At 41.1% G+C, this 25230-nt stretch overlaps 1 protein-coding gene across 2 annotated transcripts in view; it reads right to left on the bottom strand.

The window, feature by feature from the left end:
• The window catches only part of DENND3 (DENN domain containing 3), a 32574-nt gene extending 9215 nt beyond the window's left edge, over positions 1–23359 (bottom strand). For both annotated transcript variants that reach the window (XM_058034502.1, XM_058034511.1), the window contains exons 1-15: positions 23208–23359; positions 17111–17384; positions 16461–16576; positions 15809–15948; positions 10410–10521; positions 9131–9250; positions 8030–8248; positions 7610–7731; positions 6992–7147; positions 5090–5186; positions 3696–3799; positions 3235–3416; positions 1738–2259; positions 654–916; positions 13–183 (exon numbers count right to left, since the gene is read on the bottom strand). In XM_058034502.1, coding sequence (XP_057890485.1) covers positions 13–183; positions 654–916; positions 1738–2259; positions 3235–3416; positions 3696–3799; positions 5090–5186; positions 6992–7147; positions 7610–7731; positions 8030–8248; positions 9131–9250; positions 10410–10521; positions 15809–15948; positions 16461–16576; positions 17111–17384; positions 23208–23291 — 2682 coding nt within the window. In that variant the 5' untranslated portion in view covers positions 23292–23359. The remainder of the gene's footprint in view (positions 1–12; positions 184–653; positions 917–1737; positions 2260–3234; positions 3417–3695; positions 3800–5089; positions 5187–6991; positions 7148–7609; positions 7732–8029; positions 8249–9130; positions 9251–10409; positions 10522–15808; positions 15949–16460; positions 16577–17110; positions 17385–23207) is intronic.
• Positions 23360–25230: the final 1871 nt, after the last annotated feature.

Below are 25230 nucleotides of genomic sequence, written 5' to 3'. Positions count from 1 at the left end.
CCATATTTATACCTTGTGATCATATGCCATTTTCTTTCCAGCCCACATTTCTTTCACTATCAGGTGCCAGAGATCACACTCAGTTTTAAGGTTGGCTTCAAAGACTTCTTTTTTAGATAATGTTTTAATCCTCAGAGTAGGTATTCTCAAAAGAAGGAAAGCTACAGTTGTGCTCTTAACTTCCTGGAAAGTTACAGGAAAGAGAAAACAAAGAGAATGTATCCAAATAACAGATGATTCAGCACTCAGCCTACAGGGCAGCTTTGTCTAATTACAGCTAATTATTTCAGTTGTCCATACACTCAATTAAGCAGAACTGGATTTATGAAAATAAATTTAAACACCATCATACAGCCTTGGCTCAACAGTGGATATAAGCTGACCCACTGATACTTCAGCCACATGAGCACATTTAATGCTCATGTTATTAAACTTATCTACTCCATATCCATTTCTCTGAGGGTATAACCTCTTGATTTTCAGTCATGAAATTTTTGGTCCAAATCCCCAGAATTTTACCTGATCACTCTCATAGTGACTTCAGCACTGTTTCCTACTCTCTTTAGTGAAACTTTATGTTGAGAGCCAGCTGATACTGGAGAATGGGACATAACCTCCCCAGGCATGCCAGAGGAGAGGAAGTTGATGCTCACCTCTATATCCCTGAAAGCAGCAATTGGGACATAGCCAGGCCGGCCTCCCTCGGTCAGCAGGAACAGGCGCTTCTGGGTCAGAGCTATTTTCCCCACACCATAGTTGGTTTTAACTGAGCAGGATAACTTGTACACACATTCATTTTTATCTAGATGCTCAATTACTGCTGGTGGCAGATTCACCTCTTGAGCTTCTGCTTCAGTTTCTTTCCAGTAGTTGTAGAAATCTCGGAATGTTTCAGGATCAATTTGTTTCTGCTGTCCTAAAAGAATTTTAAAACCCCTTTAGTGTGAGAAACTATTACACAGATTTGTACAGGAAGATGGGTTTGGAAAGACAGTAACTGTCAAATTGTGCCTCTTTATTGTGCCTGTAAGTATAGACATTCCAGGCACATGTCCCCATCCCTAGGTTATCTCAGGCACTATCCTGAGATATCCCCCACCAAGGTACAACCACCCCTCGCTGAGTAAAATGTGTGACTGGAGTCACTCCAGTTCCACCTAAACATAAAGGAATGGTATAAAAGTGAGTTAAGAATGGGGAGAAGTTAGAGAAGATTTCATATAAATTCTGGGATCAGTTAACAGGCTGAACCTGTCTTCTCCCCTACAGGATCACCTGCTGGGTAACAATCACACTCTAGGCACACTGAATTATTATTTCCAGCTGGCTCTTACTGGGGATTAGAGCTTGTCCATATAAGGCTTTGAATTAATATATTGCTTTAAATGTATTTTTGCAGTCAAATATTACAACCAGCAATTCTCAGACTTTAACCTCTGATAATTTTACTAATAGAGATTGTTCTTTAAGCTGTTAATGTGAGTCCTGCAAGGGTGCTGGCAGTGGGTAAAGGGCACCCAGGAGGGGTCTCTGTTTGGCTGGGGATCTTCCTCCATGCAGCAGCTGCTCAGTGAAGAGTTTCCACAATGGAACACTGACAGCCTGGTCAGGCACAAGGGGCTCAGCTCTCCCAGGGCACTGACAGACCAACCAACACTAAGAGTTTGAGAAAATCTCCCTTTTTCATGTCACAATGCTTAATAATAACCAAAAAAACCCCAACAATCTCATACTCACCTACTGTCAGGGCATCGAATAACCGGTGGATCGTGTCTATATCCTTGACAATCCCAGACTCCTGAATTCTCTTCACAAAATCATCCAGCTGCATGTGTGTTTTTGGCAATTCAAATTTTTTTACATGGTCATCCATTTTCAGAGCTTCCCTTTGTTTTTCCATCACTCGACTTATCAGCCTCTTGAGCTCAGGTTTGCGGTCTGCCTGCAAGCGCTCCGAGCGAGGCAGGCTCTCCACTATTTTTCTTACAAGATCAGTAGGGAAAATTCTTAAGTCTGTTTTTTCTAGGTTCTGAAAGTCAGAAAGTGCATTTAGTAGTTTTCCTTGCATCAAGCTAACAAGGCCCCGGAGGTAGAAGTACCTTGCCAGCAAGGCGGAGTTCTCGGGGGGTAAGGCACTGATGGCTTTGCTGAGGTGGTTGAAGAAGTCTGTGTAGTAGGAGTGAACACACTGGAACAGCAGAGGAAAGTGAATTTCAGGGATTTTGAACGTGGTGATGGATTTGGAGGGTGTTCTCATAGCTAGAAATAAACACCAAGAGAGTACATTGATCAGGGAAAGGAGCAGATTGTAAATATCTTCACAATCAGCAATACTACAAACAACAAACAGAATCCCCATCACAGCAACAAGCAGTTACAAGAAACAGGAAGGATTACAGCTGTGCTAGGGACACAAACACATTTCTGTATCTATTTCCCCTATTACGAGAATATCTCCTCATCAGATAACATCAATTCTGGAAAAGTTAAAGAAAAAAGGGAAAAAATCCCTCATGGAGTTCTTTCTAAACCATTATAAGCTTAAGCCTGTGTTTAAATTAAAGGTAGTAAAGAACTGGACATAAGTTGGGTGAGGACTCAGAAATCAATTCTCCAATATCAATCCCACTGGGACCAATCACTCTTTTGTGTTCCAGCAAAACTTCCAGCAGGATACTTGTGACTTCACAAGCCAGGGGAAGCACAGACAGGCCCCAGCTCAAAGTGACTTGGCCCATCATTTCTTCCCAGTGGCTGACAGTGTTTGTGTGACAATTACAGAATCACAGAATAATGAGGTTGGAAGAGACCTCTAAGATCATCCAGTCCAACCTATGCCCTAACACCTCAACTGGACTGTAGCACCAAGTGCCATGTCCAGTCTTTCTTTAAACACATCCAAAGATGGTGATTCTACCACCTCCCTGGGAGGAGCATTCCAGTACTTCATTATTCTTTTGGTGAAAAATTTCTTCCTAATATCCAACCTAGACCTTCCCTGACAGAGCTTGAGACTGTGTGCTCTGGTTCTGTCAGTGCTGCCTGGTGGAGGAGACCAACCCCACCTGTCTACAGCCTCCCTTTAGGAAGCTGTAGAGATCAATAAGGTCACCTCTGAGCCTCCTCTTCTCCAGGCTAAACAGCCCCAGCTGCTTCAAACGTTCCTCAAACTACTCAGTGATGTCACCCCAGAAGTCAACAGCAGAGTCTTTGTCCATCCCAGTGTTCCCTTACCAACAGCTCTCTCCACTTTTCGAAGTGAGGAGTTCCTGGAGGGCCCCTCTGGCAGTTTGATGTCCTGCAGGTTGGGCATGCTGATCACCATGCGCCGGCTGGCCTTGCGCGCCGCGCTCACGCGCTTGGAGGCCATTTTCTCTATGGTCAGCCTTCTGGGGGAGGGAAACATCAAATCTAACCTGAGAGAAATACAAACAACACATCACTAGTGTCAGAACTCACACATAGACACTAAATTACTGCCTGTTTTTTTTTGTTTTTTGTATAATAGTATTAAATCTACAATTTCAACAGCTGTTCATCTAACTCTTTAACAATAATCATAATTAAATGAGTTAGCAATTAATCATAATCTTATTTATAGATGACCTGAACTCATACCAATATGGACAAAAGGACTTTTATCACTGATACCAACAGAAGATTCAAAACCAGAATAAGAAGTGAGAAATCTTTACCTGTCCTCTTCAGACTGGGTACTCAATTCAAGGCGAGCAAAAGCATCCATCTTCCTGTTCAGACGAGCTTTAAGGAAAGAGTGGAACATGTAGGTCTCTAAAACCTGTGAGACACAAAGGAATTAACTGTGGATCATTTATAAATTTACATTTTTATTAGCATGTCTTGCTCATTTTTATTACCTTTACACATGCAAAACTGAGACCTTCCAATTTAGAAAACACAAAAATGAAAAGACTGGAAACTTCAAGAAAAAACTAATTAAGTTTCCATTCACTTTCCGGACTTTGATATTTGCTTAGTGGCAAACAGTAATCTCAAACTGCCCTCCAAGAGGTGAAACCAAAAAAAAATGAGAAATACTGAGTAAAACAGAGCTACAAGTTTTTATTATCTTTTCTACTTAAGCCAAGTGCTGATAGTACTGTCTATGGTTTGGAATAAGAATTTGAACTCTAAATTAACATTATGTCATCATACTGAAAAGACAAGTGAATCATCTTTTCTTCTGGTAATCCCAAAAATTGTTCCCTGCTCAGGTAATTATTGTGATGTCATCTAGAAATAACTTTCTAAAAAGCTCAAATTGCTACTTTTAGGATAGAGGACACAACAAAAAACACCACTCAAAACACCACTCACTGTGGATTAAAAAGAGGGAAAGCCACCACCACTCATCACTGCACAGTTAACAAGATGAAATCTGGGATTTGAGGCAATACAACATGTCTATGATACAAATGTTCAAATGCCTCTTACTTATCCACTTGCAATGCACAATGTAAAAAAACATCTCCAAAAGCATTAGCATTCCCAATTTCCAGTATTCCTCCAGTAGGTGGCACAGTTTGCCAGCAATTCTATGACCAGGAGATTCCAAATCTTAGACCTTTCTAGTGGATTTTTTTGAGTTTTTTTAATATAATTCCAGACACCACTAGTATCTACTCCATAGTGTGTTATTTTCTAAGATTTACCTGAAAGCAAACCTGCCACTTTGCTATTTGGTATTTAAATGAGTCAGCTGCTCAAAGCTCTTCTTAAATATGTACATCTGAGTTTTTAACTAATATTAAATTTCAATTCATAAAATTGCCACCATTTCATTTATAATATTAGAAATTGCTGCTGAAAATATTTTAATTATTTCTATTAATCTGAAATCCTGGTCAAAAGATTTCCAATCAATTTCTCTCCTGAGGATATATTAAGATTTTCCTTTTAGTCTGTTTATTTTTAAGAATGTTTGCACATTGCAACAATATTCCATTGGAATGTTTATCCAAGAAACACTGTTTCTCATGTAGGATTTATTACTTCAAATTTCCAGATATTGGCATTAATCCTAAAATACAAATTTATTAATAGCAGATAATCACAGCACTGAATTTACCTTTTTGTAGAATGGCTGGTCTCCAGTTGCCCTTGTTTTCAGAAATTCTTCACTGTTAAACACTCTGTGTTCATAATTTAGGTGGTCTTTTACCGCCCTGGAGACAAAAATAAATAAATAGATAAATCTGCTTGGAGATTTGTAAGCAAGTCATACTTTTGAAATAGCAGCAGCCCACTGGTACTACTAGAAACATGCTGCAGCATCAGAAGGCAAAACAGAAATGTGCTGCAGTATTAGAAAGCAAACTCAGTTTTAATGAACAAGTGTGTGTTACTGAATCATAGAAAAAAGATTTCAAATTCTTACAAGTAGGGTAGTCTATCTGCTGCCAAACTCACATACACTGTAAGACTTAGCAAACCATGAAGGACAATCTGTGTAAATCATGATTTAGGCTCCAAACCTGGATTTCCATTTACATACACAGTTCCTGAATCACACACAACCCACTGGAGCACAACAGACAAGTGCACCTATGATGGGCAATTTGAAAGATGTGACCTGACCTCCCACTGTCCCATCACACTGCATCTGTAACAGGGACATGAAAAACAGGGTTCTTACTACATCTTGTAAAGTTCATCCAACCATATGGGGTCAGGAAAAGGTGTGGTCAATGAAAGTACATATTTCTATCTAATTCTGTATAATTTAGCACTGTCTGCTTTAAACATGGAACCTCCACACACAAAATCACTACAATGCTTTGCTGAAGACAGAACAACTGCATCAGAAAGTTACTTTCCTTCAGTCCTGGATGCTGGCAGAGTTAGGAGATAGAAGAAACAAGGCTGAAAAAAAAGAACAAAGACAAAGTTTGAAGGAAAGGAGAAAGAAAGCAAAAGAATCAACTCCTTTGTGATACATATTATCTCTTAGAGAGCAAAGCATCTGTTCATTTTATGCAGCCAAATGTTCAGTGCATTAAAGAGTTCAAGCTGTTATGAGCAAAAATGCATTTGTCCTCATCTTTGTCTGGAATTACTGTTGCCAAACACTGAAATCCACAAAAATCTCACAGTGGAGATAAATGCATTTCAGTTTCCATAATCAGCTGTCTGTAAAGACTGTTCTATTCCCCACACCCAGCAGCTACAGTCCTTCTTGGAGGGTCCAGACACCTGCAGGAACTCTCCTTAAGCTGATCCAATAACAGACACCTGGTATTTGGACTCTAAATTAACCCAGCTCCTTCTGACTGGAAGTGTCAAGGAGAATTCCCACGAGCAATTCAGTAGCTGGTGCAAAGGGAAGAACCACCTCCAGCAAGAGGCCACATCATTGCTAAAATGCCAGTCCCAAACACAGCCAGTACCCCACATTTCTGACCATAGAATTATGGACTACCCAGAGTAGGAAGAGACCTACAAGGATTGAGTCCAGCTCCTGGCCAATTGTCCTTTCTTGTGCCAAAACTTTGCCCTTGAGCTTAAACAGCTCCTCCTTCATTCTCAGGTGTTGCACTCTCCAGGCATCTCATCCATTCTCAGCCCAAACACACCCAGGTTCTGAACTCTTGTTCCTGCTTTCAGCTCTTCTACCCTGTCCTGGTTTGAATTCACGTGCCTCTAACAAGAGGGACCAAAACTTCACTGATATCCCTGCTGGGCCTAAGCTTTTCCAAGAACTGCCCTTGTCTTCCTGAAATCTTCCTTCAAAAGACAAGCTCAAAAGTAGAAGAGTTTTATCTAAAATATTCAAGTAATGTATATATACATCAAAACATCAATGACTTTTATTCCATCAGGCTACAGGATCTCCTTCTCATATTCCCTAACAAAACCTAAGCTTTACAAAGTATCTATAAAGTAAGACAAAATGAGAATATTTTCACTGATGCCTAAAGTGCCTTAACCAGTACCACATGCTCTCACAATAGAAAATATTACACCCACTTACCTGAAGATATTAACAATTAACTGCAACATGGTTTGCTGCACATCCATGTTCAGTTTCTGCTGCCAAGCCCTCCTGCGGGTCTGGAGCTCCCCAAGGTCTGTGCAGGCTCGGAGATGGCAGAGCTCCAGATCAAAGTGCAGCTGCAGACCCTCCACCCTACACACAGAACAAAACTATTAACTTACATCCTAACACCAACAATTTTTCATACCTTTAAAAAAAAAAAAAAGTCATTTAGGCCCATGGATCTTACAGCTAGAGAAATGCCAGATTGATTTACAAGTGCTGACAAGCTAACAAGATTCCAGGGAGCCCCACTCAATTAAATCACAGTGCACTCTTTGTAAAGTCTTTGTAGAGTCTTCTTTGTAAAGTTCAGAGTATAATGTGCATCAATAATAAAAAGAAACAAGCATTCCAGTTGTTGCAAAATAATTTGATTGCTTAAAGCCACTTCTATACTAATTAATTGAAATTTTCAATTTGCCCTTTTCTAAAATACAGTGGGGTTTATATGAATGAAATAATATAATAATAATAAATAATACAAAATAAAAATTTTGGAGCATCAAGCATGGTTTATGCACTAAGATAGACACATCTTCAAGATCTTTTCACCTTTTTATGAAAGTTTCTGCTGCTTGTGCTGGAACATCTGGAATCTCAAGTTCCTCTTCAGCCATTTTTGAATGTGAAATATCTCCATTATCTATATTAATTAGAATTAAATCTTCACCTTCCTTTTAACAAAAGAAAATAGAATGACTGTACATTTATTGCAAAAATATTGAGTTCTTATTTACATACTTCTCAATTTATTTCATCGAGGATGTAAGCCAGAAAAGGACTGAATTTTTTTCCATAAGTAGAAAATTGTACAGATAACTAAACAACTACATTCAAGAAAAATAAATGCAATTGTCTTAACAGATGTTAATCCCAGTACATAAAACACTTGGTAATCTAATATTTCCTAAAATGGAAGGGGACAAATGCACTGCAAGTAAAAATCAGGAGTGGTAATGGTGTGAAACATACCCTGCTCACTTCATCAAAATGATCAACATGGCATCCCATGAGGAAAGATGTTGGAGCCATCACAAAATCCAGCATTTGCCTGGACAGGATGGGCACAAAAGTGTGCTGCCACTGAAGGGGGTGCAGGTACAGCATAAAGCATTCAGCAATGAGTGTCAGCAGAGCCCAGTCAGAAGAGAAGAAAACAATTCTCTGCTCAGTCAAAATACAGGTCATGATCTGGAAAACAAAGCCAGAATGTTAAATGTTTGCAAACAGGTATCTAGAAAAACTAAAAATGCAAATATTTCATCTGTTTGTGAGAGTCAGCTTCAAAATTCTCATTCTTAGTAGTTACCTTACAGAGTTATAAAATGAAATAACGCCCATTTCAAGATGCATCAGCAGCACCATTTAGGATTTGAGATACTTTTATTCATAACATGCATGTTTGGACAAAACCCCCCAAAAAATAAGGCAGAGCTGCCAACTCTCATGACTGAGGAGGTTTCTTAGAGAAAGTGGTTCAGACAAAACTGATGACCTTAAACAACCTAACTTAACTTCACAGGTGGCCTTTGAGCAGGGAATTGGATCCAGAAACCTACAAAGGACACTGCAGCTTCCATTATTGTAAAGCTCTGTGAATCACTGAAAAAAATTCTTTGCAAATAGCTTTTTGTATTTCCACACCATTTACATCTTATTTGTATGAGAGTGCCAATTGTCATCAATCCTTCCCACAGGCCCCTTTCTTAAACATGAAAAAGTTACTATAAATCTTGTAGAAATGCATGTAGTGAAAATTCAAAATAAAATCTGTCAATTGGCTTGGGTAGTTACATTTTAAAATATATTCTGAAGAAATTTAACACCAATTTCTAGACTACAGGCAAAGAAATGTAATATCCCTTAATCTAATCAGATCCACCAATAACAAAATATCTTTAAGAAGTAGTATAGTTTATTTTGCCATAGCTCTAATATTCAGAACTAAGACTATTCTGAATTCCTGGGTTTATAAAGTTTTTTGAGTAAATAAACATCTTGATTTTTTTCCTAAACTACAAATTACCAATACTGTCAATCTCTAAAACATTTAAAAGTATGAATTAGTTTTACCTGCAGCACCTGCTCTGGCTTGAAACACAGCAATGGAAGATGGAGATCCAAGTCAATAATTGGACTGTCTGGATCCTCTCGTGAAGGAATTATTATTTGAAGGGGTTTCATGTGAAATACCTGTAATAACAGATGGTTTCTGTTTACTCCTTAATGAGAATGTTCCCACAGCACATTTAATTCAGGATTTTAGTTCCAACTACAAAATACTAACTTGAACTGAGAGCAAAAAGACAGGTATTTGCACACTGCAGAAAAGTAAAATAAAAAGAGAGGGAAATATTAAGATGCAATGAGTAGTTTGAAAGATTAATATATACTTGTCTCTTCTCATTCTCATAGGGTGACTGGCCAGTATTTTTTAACATCTTTTAACAGAATTAAACTTGCTTTATTATAAGCATAACAAAATAATTGAATTTATATTTGTAGATACAACTGGAAAATCAAAACTGTTGATAAAATTCATACAGGAAACAGAAAAAACTATTAGCAAAATAAGTGAGCATAAGTTGCCACGCTAAGAAAATAAAACAAGCCAAAAGGAATGAGGTCTCTCAGAGTTGCAGATACTTCAGCTCAAATCTCTGGGGGTCAGGTCCTGCACGTGCTGCACATTTCAGCACTCACAGCTGGTTTAGCCAATCACTCAGATATTTTCCAGCTATGCTATTTTTCCTCCCCTCCTCACCCCTCATCCCAGGGTCAAGGAAAGCAGCTAAGGAAGAGCCCTTGGCTGAAGTTCTGCTTCCCCAGAAGCCACTGCAGTAGATAACAGAGTGTGTGCTGAAATCACTGACCCAGCTGCCATCTGGCTGGACTTGGGAAGGGTCAGAAAGGAACAAATACACAGCACTGCATACAAATGTTGATGTGAGTTTCCCCCCTCAGCTTGCTCTTATCCAGGCAGCAGCCAACTCAACACTTCATCCCCTGCACATTATCCTGCTGCTCCCAGACCTGCCCAGGCATCATCTCACACCACACATAGTTGGCATGAGCCAAAACCCTCCCAGAGGAGTGTTGAAAACTAAAGAACATGGCTGGTATGCCAGCACTCCAGCCTGAGCCATGGTCACACTGTTATTTTCTCTACTAATAATGATTGATTATTAGTAGAGCCTGGTTTTTAAAGCACGGGTATTGACATCAGTTCCACATCACCAAGTAATCTCTGACCTGACACTCATGAATGTCACCCAGTTTATTGAAAACAGCATCTCAGTATCTTAGAAGGCATAATGTTAAAATCATGATGAAATTCAGGAGGAATAATTACCAAGTGGAGTGATCCTGGTGGGGGGCTGGGGATTAAAAACAGCTTTGCTGCAAATTCTTTAATGTGCTCCTCGACATCTAAATCCCTCAAAGGTCGTAGCTGCACTAGTAAGCTGTAATTAAATGATAGGAAATTACTTATCAATAGTAACATGCAAACACAAAAAACTCTTTCTGCTGATAATCTAGAAAAAAATTATTAGGAGTAATGAAGCTATTATTTCTGCTAATTAATTTGTAATTTATTAGTTACTTCAGCAGCTTCATTAAATTTTAATGATGCTTCTGTGTCAGAAGCAGAGTTTTTTTGTACTCCCATGCATAAAATACTGCTGCATTATATCCATCAGGGGACACGGCACAGAGGTTTGATGGCCAAAGGAAACCATGTGCGAGGTGTAGCTACAGCATCTTCTAGAGACTGCTTGAGGAACCAACAGCCACAGCTGCAACACCTGGTGCTCCTCCATCCCCTGCATCAGACACCAGCTCAGAGATGGAAAACAGCACCAGAGGAAAAAAGAGGTTGTAGACCCAAGTTTGACTGCAGAGGAATGTGAAGCAAGAGCCATATTTAGCACAAGGCTTAGGCTTGTATGGACACTTCTCTTTGCTGTCATTCCTGCCCACACAAAGAATAAGAACATTTGTGTAAACCTGCTAAATATTTCTGGTTTTAAACTGCATTATCCTAACAAAGATCACATGGTTCACATATTACCCCAAATAAATTCTGTTACATTTAAACATACACACAATCAAGACTGAAAACTACTAACTCTCACAGCATTTCTGAAATGTAACAATTACCAAGTTAGGTATTTGTGGTCACAAAGGGTGTTTTGTTCAATAGAAGATTCACTTGCATGTTTATAGGAAAAAAACCCAAATATTTACAAAATCAGAAATCTAGGCCTGCAAATCTATATATAGAGAAACTAGGAACTGAATATGATTGTCTTCTCCCTGGAGGTTTTACTTCAGTTTGCAGCTTTACTGGTTTCCTGCAGAACACTTGCTCTTCAGGAAGGAAGCAACTGAATAGGTTAAGAGATAAATAAGGATCCAGGAAACCTTATTTGTGTACAGCATTTAGATTCCAGAAAAAAATATCAAAATATATTCTGTCATATAGTACAGCCCTTTCAAATGAAATATTTAAATTCACAAATTTTCCTATTTGAAGACAGCCCTGGGCTGTTATATAAATATTCCCTAAAAGTCCATTAGCTCTTCAGGGGGTCAGAGAAAAGGGAATTTAAGAATTATCAAAGAGCACCAGACAGTTGAACCAATAATTTAAACAAATACTGTGTCACAATTAGTGATGCCTCAGATTTGGCCACACAGAGTAAGCAGACCTGCCTTTTTTTTTTTTTTTTTTCTTTGAGACAAAAAGCTCTTATCAAGACAGTAAATGTCACAGCAGACACAACATGACAGAGAAAGCAGCAGATGTGCAGAGAGGACAGGCAGAGCTCCCTGCTCAGGACATGGAGCCCCATCAATGCAGCCCAACAGCAGCTGACAGCTCTGCACTGCAAACGTCTGCAGAAATAAATGAAGTAATCTCTGAAACACTCAAGTGGAGAGCTCAGGAGTTTATGAACCTTTCATTACTGCTATTAACTGCCCACAGACAGGGGTTTCAGAAAGCAAGAGCAGCTCAGAATGGGCCCTTTGTAGTGCCTCAGTGCTGGCAGCTATTTGCACACTCCCACCTTTTCTCAAGGCAGCTGAAAGGACGAACACACAGGTTGGAAGATTTACTGTTTGAATGGAGCCTATTCATCCATCCAAGACAGGAGTTCATCCAGGAGATTACTGCCAGGAATATTTCACTTTTCATGCAGTATAACAGATTAAGGTAATACCACATGTGCAAAGTGCCAAAACCTCTGAAGTTTAACTGAACCTTTTCAAAAAAAATATAGAATAACCCAACAGCCACTGTGCTGTGAAAACATTTAGGTTCACATCTGCTTGCTCTGGAGAAAGGCAGACACACCCCACACAAAATGTTCTGGATTTGGAAGCATTGAGTGCTAGCAATATGGAAATTAGTTATAAAATTAATAGCACAGAATACCAAGACCTTCATTACTATGATGACAGCTTGCAGATTCCCTTGCAGTTCAAAGCACCTACCTGGATTTATAACTTGATGTTGCCTGTGCATCTCAGCTTGATTCAGTTTTCAGTTGTGATTTCTACTCTGCCACTTGAAAAAGTTAAGGAACCTGGATTTTATCTAGGAATACTTATGTAAAAAATTACTTTTGATGATTGTTCTGACTGAAAACAAGTACCATCTCACCTCTTAAGTAATTCTGTGCACTTAGGTACTGAAGAAAATAATCTATGCACAGATTTCTGGAGGAAAAAGAAACCTTTTGCTGCAAAAAATCATCCTGGATGGAAGCAGAACCCCTTTAGATGTTACTTGAACATCAGATCTTCAGGAGCAACAGCATTCTTGCACCAGGTATCACAATGAAAGGGCTCCACACTGGAAATAGGTGGTTTGAGGTCCACCAGCAAGTGCTTTCAGAACTCCTGCCTGGAGAATGATGAATCAGTTGAAGCATCCTGCAGAACAGCTCTGCAGCATACCAAGGATACAAGTGTGCTGTTGAAGGTGTTATTATTTGTTAAGTATAAGAGGCACTGCTACCTGAGTACATTCAAGCAACAAAAACACTTAATTAGATTATTAACCCATTGGTCACCTGATGGCACACAGTAAGTCCCTTTCTGGTTTACAGAATCACAATGTCAGTGCTTTGTAATGTCCCAAAAAGTCAGAACATCTGCAGCTGTACAGGGCACTACACTCAAATATCTCACAGAGGTCTTGGCTGCAATTGTTTATGTTGAAAAACATAAACAACCCAGCAGCTGTTTCATGCCACATGGAAACATTTCAGTAGAACAACCAAAATAAGGAAAACCTGCACCTCTCCACCCCTTCCCTCCCCTCCACCCTAGTGTACTTGGGCATAGTGAAACACTTTTTCTAAAAAAAAACCCCAATATACCAAAATCAGAAGGGCAGACATTCTGAAATGAGCCATTAAATACCATAAAGGAAAAGGAAATTAAAAAAAAAAAAAACAGAATAAATTTTAATGGAAACCTAATCAGTGGAGTTTCCAGCACTGTGGGAAATGCCAACTCCAAATTCAGCTCTGTCACTGGCACTCACTCCCCCTCCAGTTACACACACTCCCATCTCACAGATGCAACAGCAAAAAGGGGAAGAGCTGTGCAGCTGTGTGAAAAATTCCCCAGTTAAAAAACCAAGACAACACACAAGACTAATGTAGAAGGTTACTGTCCTGTTGAACTTCCCTATAATTATTCACATATTTACAAATCACTCAAAGCTCAGATTGTACAGCACTGATCAACTGAACTCCTCTCAGAAACCAGTACAGACTCAAAAGAGAAATCTGTGGACATTCATGCTTTAAATAGGTGCCAAATGCTACTAGATAAAATCAAGGCAGAGGTGTTTCATTATAATGTTTAAATAGTTTTCAAGTTTAAAATACCCACCCAGAGGCAGAAGCAGATCTAGGGGTCAATTCTATCTGGTTACTGTCTCCTCTAAACAGATACAAGAACTAGAAACACTTTTACAACATCTGGAATTTTCCATGGCTGTCCTGAAGATTTTCCCACTTCTCCCTCAGTGGGCTCTTCTAAAATCCATTTGCTAATTGACTGCTTCTCCCAGCTCAGAGATGTCTCACTTCACAGAAGAAATGACTCTTTATGAATACTCTACATAAACCACTGATGAGCACTGTCAAACTGAATCCATCTCCCACCCAGTGCAAAGCTGGTGTGAGCTGAGCCCTCTCACAGGCTGAGCTGGCAGTAGAAAAGCAGCAGGAATCCACTATAAAAGCTGGATGGAAACAGTAGGCACAGCTGTAGTCACAGCTGGAAGGGTTCCATGTGCAGATTAGCAGCAACTTGAGATTTGAGACTTGTAAAAGGCAGCAGTGAATCAGTTCCTGCACTACCAAGGGCTGATGTAATCCACTTAAATATAAAAGGAGGGGGGAGTGATCTGAGCAGGAAAGGAGAAAGGAAAACAAACATTTCCTTTTTATTTCACTGAACATTTATTTTGATTTCACACTGACCTGTGCACACCCTGTTTCCATTATGCTGAAGTGCCTTGTCCACATTAAAGTCCTTCACTAATGCTTTAAAAATGACAGAGCAGAAGTACATGTCCATAAAAGGGCTGCCAGAGTGGCTCATTTCTGATCTCACAGCCGTTTTGAGCCAATGTCTAAAATGCCCAGGAGGAGGGCACTGCTCTGCTCCTCCAGGGCTCTCCTCACGCAGCCCAGGGGAAGGAGTCAGTGCTCCAAGATCCAAATCCACAGCACAGGGAAGAGGAGGTGCCTGGCTGGGAAAGGAGTGCTCAGCTCTCATTTGGGCTGGAGCCAGGTCAGGGCTGGGGATGCACCTGAGGTGGCACCCAGGGAGTGTCCCCTGCTCACCTGCTCAGGATATGAGCACCAGCAGAGCACAGGGGAAGGCCCAAGCTCCAGCCTAGAACCCCAACACCTTTCAGCTTATGTACAAGAAGCAAACACCTGCAGCTGGGTTCAGATTTGACTTTAGAAAGCTTGACTGAAATTTAGTGAAGAAAACTCTTCTATCTTTGGACAACAGGTCTGCAAGTGAAGACACACAGTAATGGCCAAAGTACCCAGGCAGGTCCCCTGATGTGAGAAGGTTTTAATCCAAAATAGATGCAAATAGATCTTAACAATTTAACAATAAAGTAACCTCAAAATAAGAGAAATCACTTTATAACATGATGAATCCATGTTCACTTACCTTTTACATCATCTACACTGCAGAGTATTTGACTGTTTCTAACTAGTGTATCCTAAGAATTTCTCTCCTAGCTCTACAACGTCCAAGTAACCACTCCACTTCCTCAAGTGACTTGGATTATTTCCCTAATGTGTCATTAACTGCTTATTAATACATATATTCATGTTCTTATGACATTTATTTGGTGAATTAGAAAAAGCTTTTTGTGCTTTGAAAGCAATTTTCATAAGAGTGGAAAAAACCACTCCAAAAAAAAAGCCAGTAATATCTGTAAAATATCCATTCCCTACACATTAGCAAAAATCCCCAAAGAAAATGAAGACAACATCATAACTAATACCCTTGGTATTCAGAATTTGCACTTACTGTCTAGGCTACATTGACATAGCATTTCTTCTTTTCCTCTCCCACAAAACCTTAACATAAAACCAACCACTGCTTTAGCATCACACAGCTCTCCTGGCCACATCAAGCAAATTCAGGTATTAAAAACCTGCAGCCATTTCCAGCAGAAACACACAGGGGAGCAAATCTTACCAAGAGAGACAATCCTTGAGGGCACTAAAATATGGGTATCTGGATATAACACAAACAGCACAGGGTACAAAGCAGGCAGGCACCTTCCCAGTCTGTGCAGATTCCCAAGGGCCCTGGCCATTGGAGGAGGAGGAGCCATCCTGCAAGAAAACTGCACATTAATGACTTGGTGTTAATTATCAAATTATGGCTGATATTTTCTCGAGAACCTTAGAGATGTGATATCCTATTCCCTCTATATTTCAAAGGGATTTTGATGTCTATCTCCCTTTAGGTCTTCAGAAAAATGTCAGTCTATGAGACTTAAACAACATGTATTAAAAACAATTTCAGCACAAAATGTATTTAGAAAGAACATCTTTCATTGTTTGGAAAGAACAATCTTTACAAAAAAAAAATCCAGGGGACAAAGTCTGCTCCTCAATATCCAAATCTCCTAAATGGAATCTGTAGCCATTTTTCCTAATGAAATTTGTTCCAAAGTACTTCATTTAAAATGGCACCATAAAAGTGTGTTTTGTCCTGTGCTCCTCCAAACATAACAACACACCTGATAACTAATTTGATAAATCAAATCTCACATTATATTCAAAGTGTTTTGCTTTTATATCTTTTAATAAGTTTTAATAGAAGAATGAGTTAAATCACATACTTGTATTGACTGGTAGTACTGTGCAACAACTCCATATGTTCTGTTACCACAGACATCAGTGAAGACCAGGAAATGGATGTGGTCCTCTTTTAACTCAGAAGTTACATAAAGTCCTCCTGAAATGAAGGCAGCAACAATATTTTTAATTATATATTGAACTACAGTTGTGTGAAAGACAATTCATGACAAATACTGCACATTGCCACTTCAAGAGAAATGTTTCATTTCAAGGGATTAAAATGTAATATACAGTCAATTTGAACTAAGGGCTGTTACAGAGGTTGTAAGCTGCACATTACTGAAGAAGCAAAGATGAAATTATTCTGCATTTTCAGAGGCAAAATATAAGAAATGGGTTTAAATCACTTTTTCCCCCAAGATATCAAAAAGGCCTGCAATAATGACACACATACTAAAATTTCTCCAATTAAACCTGGAGGAAACATTCACTACTTCAGGCTTATCAAAATGAAAAGTGAGAGAGCACTCAGTCATTTTGGGGTGAAAAATAATTTTTCAAGTGTGTGCATGTTTGCACTTTGCTCAAATCAAGATTTACCAACAAAGGCTAAAAAATAAGGGCTGAACTATGGGTCAAGTATTATTTACATTAAAACAATCCTCAACAAGAAGTGTGAACCCTCACGTACCTGGGAAGCAGAGCTGTGGCAGAGCAATGAGATCAATGTCCTTTGGAACCGTCACATCCTCTGTGTCAGGTGCTTTCTGCTCCCCATTGAGGCTCTTGACATTTTCAACCTTGGGTCTCTCTTTTTTCTTTCGGAAGGAGCGGCGTTTGCTTTTATTCAAGTTATTGCCAGCATGAATCATCTGAACATCATCTCTGCTGATAAAGGGAGGCACAAATACTGACAGAACTTCTGGATCAAGGGGAGGAGGATTTCTGAGTCTTCTTTGAGTGCCCTATAGAAAAAAAAATAACAAACAAACTCTGAGATAACACTCATCCTGATATGTGGGGGTTTTTTCATAATTTTTAATCTTGGTTTTCTTCTACCCCTAAAATTGTGAGTTTCAAATGTATTTTTCTGCTTCCTAAAGAATTGATTTTTACTTTTAAGTTTTTGTTTTATGCATGTTAATGCAAGGAATCCTTCATCATTCAAAGTGTTCCATATCAGTATTATGCCTTTGGCAAAAGAAACTAACAGATATCAAATACCATATTTCCTCCTTTTCACTGTTAAGATATACTTAAACTATATTTAAAATAAACACTGGCAACAACAACAAAAAAACCAAAACAACAGGCAATAAATAAATGAAAAGAAACAGAAGCAGCTGAGCCTCTTAGATAAGTCTTTGTTTGACTTCAGGAAAAGCTTCCTTTCAACTCAGAACAAATAACATGCACCAAGAAAAAAAACAAAACCAAATCCTAAACAACACAAACACAGACTTTCACAAGACAAGGCTTAATTTTATAAGGCAATTAACAAAGCACAATTAAAAACTACAATCATTCTTACAATAAATACAACTTGAAGACACTGAAGCCATGAGAATCCCTCCATGTACTGATGGCTCAGTGGAACAGGCACCCCAAGAGCATGTATGAAATTACAACATTTTGCACAGGCAGCTTTGCAAAGTGTGACTGGCCTGAAAGCCCTGACTGCTCTGCAATGAAATGCTGTGCAGGAAGTGATCAGAGAGATTTCCTCATACTGGGGAGCACTTTTTGTATTCTTGGCCACACAGCTGAGCCAAGTAGCTGCATTTCCAATTACTTCATTGTAATTTTAATTCTTCCTGCAAGGTTAAAAAAAACAAGTAAAAGCTTTGTTTAACCAACGGATATTTGGAAACAGGAAAGGCGAGCCCCACTGTGGTAAAATGTTGTTTTGTTTTTAACTTTTTGTAAACATCTTCAAAGTCAGAGGAGTGAAGCATACATGGTGTTTTTATCACCAGATATGATGCAAGATGCTCCTTGAGAACCAGTGCTGGCCTCACCCATTATTTCCCTATTTTTTTTAAAAAAACAGCTACAACATAGAAAGCTCTGTTGCCAATGTTCCACGCTCCAGGTTTTGAGACAGAAGTCTCAGCTCTTACATCCCAGCAGATATGTCCACTAACAATTTTATTTTCCACATTTGAGCATCATAGGAAAAATATGAAGCAATGCTTCATGACATGTTAGCTATGGTATCTTAAATTCCATAAACTAAAACAGTAATTATAATAGGATATTCTAATAGGATATTCAAAAGAAATTACTTCACTAAAAGTAAGAAGTGAAAAAACACACTTTTAATGAACAAAGAGCCAGAACTAAAATTAAACTGGTGTGGAAAAGAAGAGTTCAGGTAAGTGTCCAGTAGAACAGTCAAAAGATAGCAGTGACTTTAAAAAGCACATCATGAATTGGGATACTGAGTGCCACATCCTCACATGCTAAGAACTTCAAGTGTCATTTCCTTAGTTGGCAGCTCACAAAGGCAATGAAGAAACTGGAAACACAGATAAATTCACCATGATCACCCTCAAATTAATGTGCAGCTAAACATTTCAGGAGGAAATGAAGAATTAAGGCTCAGCCGGAGGCTGTTATGCAAGAAAAACACAGACAGTACTCCAGCAGCAGCATTTTCAACTTGGCAGATTTGCCCTGCTGAGGTTTTCACACAGAGCTGCTTTGACAGGGCAATCCCTGACTTACACTGAGGCATCTCTGTGCTCCAAAGTGCTGGATGGCAGCCAGCAGTTCAATGGCCTCACAGCCCAACAGCTCCTGAAATGGCAGATCCTTGATGTCTTGAGCTACTCCAGAGACATTAAAGACCATTTTCCCCCACAGAACAGCTCTGTCAGCACTGTCACTGACCCACTGACTCAGTCTCCAGCATTTGAGTCAGCTCACATTAATGTCTTGGCCAAAGTCACATTTTTACTCCTTGAGTTCAGGGATAGTGTATAAGCAGCAACAGAACAACATTCACTTGTTTCTGCTGTTCTTTGAACATTTTATCTTTTCTGCTGCTAGTGTTACTTCTTCACTTTGAAACACTTCCCTTTTGCAGCTTCTTGCTACAAAATCTCCTTGCATCACACATAGATTTTACCAACAGCAGTGGGGGATTTTACACCATCCCCATTTGAGGGTGTTCCTGTAACAGCACTGCTGGAAAGGACTCTGATACAAGACAGACTTTTACAATGACTGCACTATTTAGACACTAACAGCAATGTGTTGAAACCACAAATCAGAGCATGACTTCAGCTATCTGGTGTTTCCTTGACCTCATTCTCCTCTTCCCATGACTGAAGAAGTTAATTTCACTTTTAATGTCATGAAAGAACTGGTTTCTTTAACAAATAATTAGGTAGGGAAAGTATGAAGCCTCAGAAAAATTAGATTGGGCAGGACAATTAGGTTGTAGTAATAGGACAAAAGGGAATGGCTTTAAACCAACAGAGGGCAGGTTTAGATTAGATATTAGGAAGAAATTCTTTATTGTGAGGCTGGTGAGGCACTGGAACAGGTTGCCCAGAGAAGCTGTGGATGCTCCATCTCTGGAAGTGTCCAAAGTCAGGCTGGATGGAGCTCTGAACCAAGCTGGTTCAGTGTAAGGTGTTCCTGCCCTTTGGCAGGGGATTCAGAACTGGGAGATCTTTAAGGTCCCTTCCAACCCAAACAATTGCAGGATGATCTCTGCACATTCTTGTGCAACATTTTGCTCAAACTAGTGATAAGGGTGACATTAGGTCTGGTTGCATTGGGTTTATCCAGCCAAGTTTCAGAAGTCCCTTGAGAAGGAGATTCTTCCTCCCTTATGCCCTAGCCCTCAGCACAACTTCTGGTCTCACTCCTGTTTGCCAGCAGCTCTCCAGTATGAAGGTACCCAAATGTGGGACAATATTCAAGGGTTTTGAATAATAACAATAATAGCAATAATCCCTTCCCCTTGCCTGTGAGCCACAGCCCTGATGATTCAGGCCACTACACAGTTACTTATCAGACAATCACACAACAGCTTGGGTTGGGAGGAACCATAAATTATCATCTCATTTGAATTCTCCTGCCATGGGCAGGAGCATCTTCCACTAGACTGAGCCACCCAAAGCCCCACCCAATTTGACCTCGAACACTTCCAGGGATGGTGCATCCACAGCTTCCCTGAGCAACCTGTGCCAGGGCCTCACCACCCTCACAGTAAAATTCTCTTTAATATCTTATCTAACCCTGCCCTCTGTCAGTTGAAGCCGTTCCTCCCATTCTACCACTCCATGTCCTTGTCAGAAGGAGTGACATTCTACCACTCCATGTCCTTGTCAGAAGTCCCTCTCCAGCTCTCTTGGAGACCCTTCAGGTACCGAAAATCCTCAATAAGGTGACCCCAGAGCCTTTTCTCCTCCAGGCCAAACAGCCTCAACTCTCTCAGCCTTTCCTCATATGACAAGTGCTCCTCTAATAATCCTTGTGGCCCTCTGGACCCAACCCCAAGAGCTCCATGTCCTTCCTGTGCTAAGGACCCCAGAGCTGGATTAGCACTCCAGGTACAGCAGAGGGGTTGAATCTCCTCCCTCACCTGCTGCCCACATTGCTTTGGATGCAGCCCAGGACCTGTTTGGCTTTCTGGGCTGCACGTGCCCATGGCCAGGGCATGTCCAGCATCCACCAGCACTCCAAGTGCTCCCTGGCAGGGCTCCCTGCATCACCCAGTCTGTACCAATAGCTGGGACTGCCTTGACTCAGGGGCAGCACCTTGAACTTGGCTTTGGTGATTCCCAGGGCTCCCATGGATTCACTTCCTAGGGCTTTTCCAGGTGCTTTTCACTGCAACAAGCACACACTGCTGACTGAGGCTCAATCTGATCACACCTCATTTCTTTCAGGCATCTTGACAGCCAGGGAGGCATTACAGAAGCAGAAAAAATTGTTTTGGTGAAAAATTGTCTGCATCAACAGGACCAGCTCTGTACCACTGACTGTGGTGGGCAGATACAGAACTCACTGATGGAACCTGTCAAAGATCTGAGACATGTCACAGACAGCTTGCACACACTTGCCAAAACCCAGCTTTGTAGCTGTAGATAACTTAGGGAAAAGAAGCATCACTTCTGTTCATTTCATTCTTACTAAATACACACTTCCAGCACTAAGAAAGAAACCTCTAGCTGAAAATAGCAGCCTTTGATCTTTTCAAACTGAAATCTCAGAGTGACAATTTTCTTGGCAATAAGGATAAGCAATGGATGACAGCCCAGAAATTTCTGTTTCAGAAGCTTCAGTGGAAAACTATTTCTTTTTTTCCTGGACCCCCCATTGACAACAGGTCAGTCATACAAAATTTTTCTTCCTTTGGGGGTGGGTTATATGATTGTCCCACTGATTTCATTTGCTTTATCACTCCATGTTTAAGTACAGCTAAGAATGCACCAACACACTGTGAAGACCATGATTTGAACAACAGTCAGGATTTTTACCCCCTGTAAATCTGTAAATATCATCAGAGATCCACTACTTTCATTTGGAATGTTATCTTCTCTCAGTAAAGCCTTTTCTTTCTACAATCACTAAAATTAGTCATAAAAAATATATTCCACTCTCCTCATGTAGACAGTGCTGCAGAAGGAAAAGGAAGTGGAGTAAATCTGTAAGCTTTCCCTAAGACAGTGACTGAAAACCCCGTGATGCAACAGTGTGCAGGGACCTTACTGAAGTTCATATTGACAAAAGAAAGGACTACTTTGTTTTCTGATACCTTTTTGTATCCTGAGCAAAGAAACAATTCAGAACCTGCAGTATGATCAGAATATCAGAACGGCTTCTGTAGCAAATTTCTTATTTGTTGTTCCAAAGATTGTTTTTTTTTCAGAAAGCAGTGAGAACTAAGCAAACTGGAATGAATAAGAAATTCTCTTTCCTTTGGGTTCACTTCTCATGCTTCTGATAAAACACCATGTACACACATATTTCAAAAGTCTGGTGCTGACATTTAGGAACTACTTTCCCATTCTCAAGTACACATGAATGAGATCCTGGCATGTGAACCTCTGCTTGGCTGTTATCACTTAAGAAGCTGACATCAGCAAAAGCCGTCTCCTGAGCGAGTGAACAAGCAACAAGCCCAACAAAGACTTCTTTATCTAATGCTATTAGAGCACAATCAAATTCAAGTTCAAGCAGAGCAACTGAGATCCCTGGGAGCTGTCTGGCCTTTTTTTCCACGTGCTGGCACCACTGCTCTTCCCACTGCAGGGCAGCTCGTAGGTACAGAACAAACCCAGCAGCACACTCGAACCGAGCAGAACCAGGAGGAGAGGGCTGTCATTGTGAGGCCAAATGCAAAAATTGTAAACAAATTATAAACCACATATTCAAAGCAGTAACCGACCCACCAGTATCCAAGTGGTTCAGCTTACAACAAACTCAGAGCACTTGAGCTCACGGGGATTTAGATCTGATGTTTCCTGAGGACAAGAGTTACCAGCCTTTATTCTTTTGCTTTTCTCTGCAGCGGAGACAGGTCATGCATTAACTCCCAGTAAAGAACGCAGCGTTAAAAGTTTAGCTGTCCCTGCTTATACAAACCTACAGTGAATTCTCCATCTAAACTCAGACCTTTGGGAAAGTGCAGCGACCTCACACCGTTACCAAATTCCCCCTGTTTTGCTGACGTTCGCCTGTCAAAACAACTTTCTGTGGGGACATTTCAGCTCCATGCGCCGACAAACCCAGCCCCATGCACCGGCACAGCCCGCCCGAACCCCGCTCACCTGCAGCAGCGCCCGCACCCGCTCTGTGGGCGCCCCGACCAGCAGACAGATCTCCAGCAGGCCCGAGGGCAGCACGTCCTCCATGGCACAGCCGGGACAGGGCGGCTCCTTCCCTGCGGGCAGCGGCTCCTTCCCTCGGGACAGCGGCGCCTTCCCGCCCTCAGCGCCGCCCGCGCCCGCCCCGCGGGGTGGGGAGGAGCGCCCTCTCCGCGCACGGGAACCCTCCCCGCCGGTCGCTACTCTGCGCACGTTGATTGGCTGTTCCCCTGTCACTCTAAGGAGCTGTGACCAATCAGAACGGTGGGAGGTGTGGTGGGCCGGGCGGGGGCGGAGCTTTGGGGAGGGCGCTGAGGGGGCGGGGGGCCGGGAGCTGAGGCGCTCCGGTCTGAGGTGTTGAGGGCTGAGGATTGAGGGGTGGAAGATAAGAGATGGGAGCTAAGGTGCTCCGGTCTGAGATGCTGAGGGCTCAGGATTGAGGGGTGGAAGATAAGAGGTGAGAGTTCAGAGTTGGAAGGATGAAATGCTGGAGGATAATGGGCTCTGGGCTGAGGGGCTCAGGGTTGAGGGACTGAGAGCTGAGGGGTTGAGGGGCTCAGGGCTGAAGGCTGAGGGATTGAGGGTTTAGGGTGCAGGGCTGAGGGGCTGCGATACACTGGCCCCGTTAAAAACTAGTGATGGGGTTTGTGATTTACTGTCACGCGATTTCCACGTTGACATGAGCAAGGACTATAATATTTGCTAGTTTTAAGCATCAAGGTGAGGACTTAATTGCTCGATCTCTTGGAAGTGTTGAATACCAGGCTGGATGGGGCTCTGAGCAGCCTGTCCTAGTGGAAGCTGCTCCCTGCCCATGGCAGCGACCTGCAACTGGGTGATCTTTAAGTTCTCTTCCAACCCAAACCATTCTGTGATTCTTTGCTCACCTCGTTTCACTGTCACTTCCCGACTCAAGGTCGAATTAATGTTTTCCTCGTGGGGCTGCTGGCCAGCAGGGGCTGAGGCGCCTCAGGGCTGCCTGTCCCTCTGTCAGCCTGGCTGATGTCATGGTTGGCTCCTTGAGGAGCACGGCCATTCCCCATTCCCTGCTGTTTGCTGCAGGTGACTCAGCAGGACTGTGTCACTTCATCACGCCTATCACTGCCACTCCACGGGAGTTTTCTCTTTACTTTACCACAGGTCACAGTTTCCACGGGCTGTAAGCACAGAGCCGGTGCAGGCTGCGCCGTGTTTCCCCTCTGGAGCAGCAGGGGCACAGCACAGGGAACTCCGAGGTTTCTTTCTGAGCTGCTTAATCTAAATACACCATGAGTCACTCCGTGTGTATTGGCTCTGTGCAGATCTGCACTGAGAGAATGTAATTCCTCCAGGACCAGAGCATAAAGTACCCGAAACCAGAGATCAGTTTCTCTGAAACTGGAGGTACGAGATAAAGTTTCATCACAACCACAAACATTTTTTTTTGTGGGCTAGTGTTCCGGTATTTTAAATGCAAAAAGCATTCCCTGTCTAAATGGTTCCAGGATTTCATGAACTTCTTGTCAGTTCAGGGGTCAAATCAGGTCTCCTCAAAAAGTAAAGAACAAGGTGATTTTATTATTGCATGGGGGTTTTATTATCTGCATTTTTGTGGTGTTGAAGCTCAGGATTATACAAAATTTGAGGAAGACACACATCCAGAATATAGGAAACTGTTCATATAGTAGTGAGTAAAAAAAGAAAATTCTTGAAAACCTGGAAGTTTGAGGGATCACTTCTCCAAAGTGGTAGAAGAAGATCCAAGGCTCAAAGATTTATATTCATGAACTCTGAGGTCATAAGGGATTGTTAAAATGTTCTTGTGCCCAGGTCACAGAATCAGAGTGAATCCTGTATTAATGCTATAACTTCTGGCTGAGGCCATGCCATAGGAATTGTTAACAGTCACTGTTAAATGTTGGATGTCTCATTTTTAGTTTCACTTTTTAGCTTGGCTCTTTGTCACTGGATTATGTTACATACATTGGCTGTTGCTTGAACAGACTTT

This window comes from Melospiza georgiana, chromosome 1 (assembly GCF_028018845.1).
Source record: "Melospiza georgiana isolate bMelGeo1 chromosome 1, bMelGeo1.pri, whole genome shotgun sequence".
NCBI lineage: Eukaryota > Metazoa > Chordata > Aves > Passeriformes > Passerellidae > Melospiza > Melospiza georgiana.
Note: the sequence above shows the minus strand (reverse complement) of the source record. Positions and strands in the feature narration are given on the sequence as shown.